The sequence below is a fragment of the Atta cephalotes genome (assembly GCF_000143395.1).
Source record: "Atta cephalotes unplaced genomic scaffold scaffold00014, whole genome shotgun sequence".
Lineage (NCBI taxonomy): Eukaryota > Metazoa > Arthropoda > Insecta > Hymenoptera > Formicidae > Atta > Atta cephalotes.
Window position 1 is genome coordinate 4,680,168 of NW_012130078.1, and position 5,139 is coordinate 4,685,306.

The 5,139-nt window shown below is 26.8% G+C and overlaps 1 protein-coding gene across 1 annotated transcript in view; it reads left to right on the forward strand.

Moving 5' to 3' along the window:
• Nucleotides 1–3,899, forward strand: part of LOC105617904 — a 7,232-nt gene extending 3,333 nt beyond the window's left edge. The window contains exons 2-5 of the mRNA XM_012199442.1: nucleotides 384–621; nucleotides 3,272–3,488; nucleotides 3,556–3,728; nucleotides 3,801–3,899. Coding sequence (XP_012054832.1) covers nucleotides 384–621; nucleotides 3,272–3,488; nucleotides 3,556–3,728; nucleotides 3,801–3,899 — 727 coding nt within the window. The remainder of the gene's footprint in view (nucleotides 1–383; nucleotides 622–3,271; nucleotides 3,489–3,555; nucleotides 3,729–3,800) is intronic.
• The last annotated feature ends 1,240 nt before the right edge of the window (nucleotides 3,900–5,139 follow it).

Here is a 5,139-nt window from a genome sequence, read left to right on the forward strand (position 1 = left end):
CTATATATATATATATATATATATATATATATATATATATATATATATATACACATACATAATAGCGTTTTTAATTGACAGAATTATAGTGCGCACTCAGTGCACATTAAGCCTGTTGTATGTACACTATTCTAATCTAAACGTAAGATATCTCAATTGATAAAATGCCCAATATGTGTATTTTATCAAATAGCACAATAAAATGTATTGAATATTTCGCGATTTAATTCGTTTTTCTATTTTTGAACGTACATCTTTATGTCGATTTGTGTATAACAACATTTTCAATAAAAATGCTATAACTGTAAATGCTATATATTTACATATATACATTATATATTTTACACTTTACACGTACAAGCTAATTGTTATTTTCGTTTTAGATTTGCGGATATTCGTAATACTTTACAAGGCAAGCAAGAAGAAAGATTGCCATTTTTCTCCTTCATTTTTCCACCTTGGTTTAAACAAGTCCACCCACAAGCTTATGCAAACTTCGTGTACAACACACAATATTTAACGTCACCATTCGATGTGCACAAGACGTTAGAAAATATACTTAACTTTGGTACGCCAAAAGATGGGGATCGACGTCAAAGAGCTATCAGTTTGTTTGATAAGGTAAGTTAATGTCAACAGAGATAACCAGAAAAGATCCGATCTTTTTTGTATACTAAATCTTGTAGAATAATATCTACATTTTTGTGGTTCTTTTCCATGCTGTTATTTAAGTTAGACAAGAATGAATAATCAAAAATTATAATCGGTTTAGTTCTTTGAGTTCTTTTAACAATTCTATAAATATAAAAAAAGACTCCTCAAATATGATGTTTTACTCTTATTTGCAAATACGAATAAAGATCCATACGTATTTTATATTTAATTAAATTCAACGCGAAATATTATACTATATTAATTCTTTATTAATCATGTATAATGCATGTTAATTACAGCTATGTATACTTTATAATGTTAATACATTATAATGCATTTTACAAATATCAAAATTAAAAATTGAATCTTATTATTCATAGCAAGTGTCCAACTATAAAAACTATAAACAAAAAGTAAAATTTGAACTTAATTTTAAATTTTTTATCATACATTTGACATTTTGTTAACTGACAATTCTTACAACGCAAAGAATAACTCTTTTATGTGACAATAATTATAATTTTACTTAGGCCCACAACTCAGTTCCACAACTCATGATCTTATCCGAGGTTCAATTTGTTTTTCATCTCTTTCCAATTCTGGAATTGAAAAGAGACAATGAATAAGTTGAATTTTGATTAACTCGGGAGTAAGCGCGTCGCGATCTCGAAACTAATGTTAGTAGGCATGTCCTGATCATTTTCAACCGAAATATATTTTCGCACATATATGTGTTATAACTAGAATACCTGATTATAATTACTATAAGTAATAATTAATAAGAAAACATTCTGATAATGCTTTATATTAATTAATTAAAAACAAAGGAATACTTACTGGAAATTTATATGATATATATTTCTTATACGATATATATTTATACAATATATATTTCTATACGATATATTTCTTTATTTTAATTTTATTAATAAACTAATATTTTTTTATTTATTAAAATTATTGTAACAAAATAAGAAAATTATAATAATTTTATTTTTTATTTATAAAAATTTATTTATAATTGCGGAGACTGGCGGAGACGACAAACACTAACGTAAGTGCACGCGTTACGATCTTTTAGACCAACTGTTACAAAAATATTCAAATCAAATTTTATGTAGATATAAGCGTGTACATCTATTTTCGCATACTATACGAAAAAAACATTAACAAACATAATTTACGTAAAGATAAAAATATAATAGTGTCAATAAATTGAAAGATATAATAAGATAAATAAAAAATGGAAAAATATGGCAAAATGATCAGCGATCACTCCCGGGTTAACAGTTAAGCGTGAATTGTGGAACTGGGCCTTAGTAATTAGAATATAAGACATTGGATGACTCATGCACGCAAGAAATATGTATGCAACAATACTGTCTTAGTAATAATGCATGACGTACGCTTTTAAAAATAGAATTCTAAGACTCTTAAGTATTTAAAAATTATTGTAAGATAAAATATTATTATTTTTCATATGTGAATATCGAGATTCATTAAATGACTTTTATTCAATTTCAAAAATTATGTGAAAAATCTGCACAAAGAGACCATTACAATTAATGAATAAAATTACTAATGAAAATATATTATTTTCATTTTCATTACGATATCATAATTACGATAATATAAATAAACATTTTTAAAATAAAAACAAGATATGATATACTATTTGATATTCAGATCAGAGCTGACGTAATCTCTCTTGACTATTACTCGTTGAAGCAAACGTCCAAATTTAAAAAAATAAAAAGATTGCTTGCGATATGAAATGGATTAATAATTTTTGCAAAGAGTTGTGGAAATAGATGAATTACTAGAAACAGGTCAAATATTGTTTGGATTTTTTGAAAATACGAAAGGCAAAGACCAAGAAATCCATGAAAAAACGCAAATTAAGTAAATATAAAACATATTCCATCGAAAAATTATATACACATTTCAAATTTTGTCTTAATTATACTGTTAAAAAATAATTTTAAAAAAGAACTTAGAAAGTAGATTAACTATGGAACGTAACACTTGTGACACAACACGAGCTCTGAGTGATATTGATAATGAATGAAATGTCATTCTGTCTATGTAGAATATCCCCACTACTTTCTATTTTGAGATTGTGACTCGCTCATTGATCAAATCGCTTTTTATTCAGAGAGATTGGTATTCATAGTCAATTCTTATATTTAAAATGATTTTAAGTATAGTTTTAAGGTGTTAATATGGTTCTGTGGCCAGTATTCATAATCGGTTCTTATATTTATAAAATGTCGAACCAGAGGACCGTATTAGCATTTTAATGCATTAACTTAAGTTTTAAAATGAGAACGGACTATGAATACCATCCTGTATGATTGGCTTATAATATCTTAAGACTGTACTTAAGACACTCTTAAATATAAGAATGGACTATGAATAGTGGCCTATAAATATCGTCTTATGATTAATCAAGCGCAATTTTTTGCTTCTTTTAGGAAATTATAGATTGGATGCAAATGAATTGCCAAGTTAACTGTAATTATTGTACTGACACAATTTAAAAGAAAATTTGTAACTTTTATTACAATTAAATTTGTAAGAAAAAAACTGATAATTAATATCTAATGTAAAACTTTAGATACCTGTGGATAGAACATGCGCAGATGCATTTATAGAGCCTCATTGGTGTGCTTGTCTCGGATGGAAAGAACTCTCAATTGATGATACAAACGTTGTGGCTGCTGCTAATTACTTCGTTCAATTCCTTAATGGTTACATCGAAGATCATCATAATATATGCGCGATACTACATTTGGACGAGATCTTATGGGCTGCTAGGCTTATACCTACTAAAGGTATGGCACGCAAAATGTATCGTTTATCATTGTTATTTATATAAAGCTAATGTCTGCGACATTTCAGGTTTACTTAAGTTCCGAAAATCCGGAGATCAAGATGGTTTTATAGGTGATTTCAGTGCCAAAACAAAAGTAATAACTGAAATTTATCAACTAAAAGTAAAAACAGTACCAGGTGACGCGTTATTTGAAGTTAGCATTGTTCAAGATCTTGCGAAGAATACTTTTCACACTAAGGTAAATTCAGGGAAACGAATTGACTAAGAGAGGCACAATTATTTTATTATGAATGTTATTGTCTTGTTATAGATCTCTGATGTTAGCAGAATCAATATGTATGGATCTCAGGCGAGATGTGTAGAAAATTCACTATTTCATTTACGCAAATACTGTTATTGCAAAGGATAAATGACATTTGCATAGCATAATTTTAAATAGCGTACAATGTGGGTCACAGAAAGATTGTAACACTTCTTTTCGATTAGTTTCAAAATGCAATCTGCTCATCGGAGAAATTGGTTCTCTTACAATATAGATTTAATCATTTATATTCAATCACTCTACAAGCAAGACTAAATTCCGAAATCCATAAAAAAAAAAAGGTTTTGCAATCTTTCTGTGATCCACTGTACAGGAATAACGCGCATCAAAATATCAATCAAAAAAGATTTTGAGCGTGAGAAATGTTATTTAATTTTAAACGAAAGTGCTGTGATTAATATCACTTTGTTTTTTTGCAATATGATGTTGCATATTAGACTGGCATTATATTTATCTTGATAAATTATTAATTATTTACCAACAAATGCAACTTATTATTAGAGAGATATCATATGATACATATCACTCTTAAGAATTTCATATTTTTTACAGTACAATAAGTAACAATATTTTTAATTAATAATTAATAATGCAAGATATTTTATATGTTTACATTCGAAAGATTTCGATAATTAATTACTTTGCACTATATCGATTGAAATTATATATTATATATACATAATAATACATATATAATTGATTATGAGTACATAAAATACATAATTGATTATGAATGAAAGTATATATAAATAATAATCTTCAGCAATTAGTTTTAATCTTAAAATTATTCAAAAATTTAGATAAAATGAATTAAGATATTTATTTCCAAACATTTGTTTGGAATTAGTATATCTGTGCCAACGTTTTAGAACAAAGCGAGACTGTCATGACTTCAAATTTTTTGAATGCGTCTTTATTAAAAATTTTATTTTTTTTTTGACTGACAATGAAAATTATTGTTTAAATAATGATGATGGAGATTTATAGTGTAATCTCTGTCTATTGTAAAGAAAATGACTCGTAATATAGCAAGCAAGATACGTAGAGGTTGAAACAGCGTTTAAGAATTATTAATTATGATGCATCTGTATAATAAAAAAGCATAAGCTAATATGTATACTAGTCATAACTAAGTCATAAGAATAACGGGCTAATATTCGTTTAAATGAAATTCCTTTTCACGAGAACAAAAAGCTTTAAAAGTAGATATTTTATAGAGCGAATGCTTGACTCTTGCTATATATCTCTACACTTAATATACCTAAAACAGATGTAATCTTCATATATGAATTTCACAAGTGTTATACACTTTTATATATATATATAT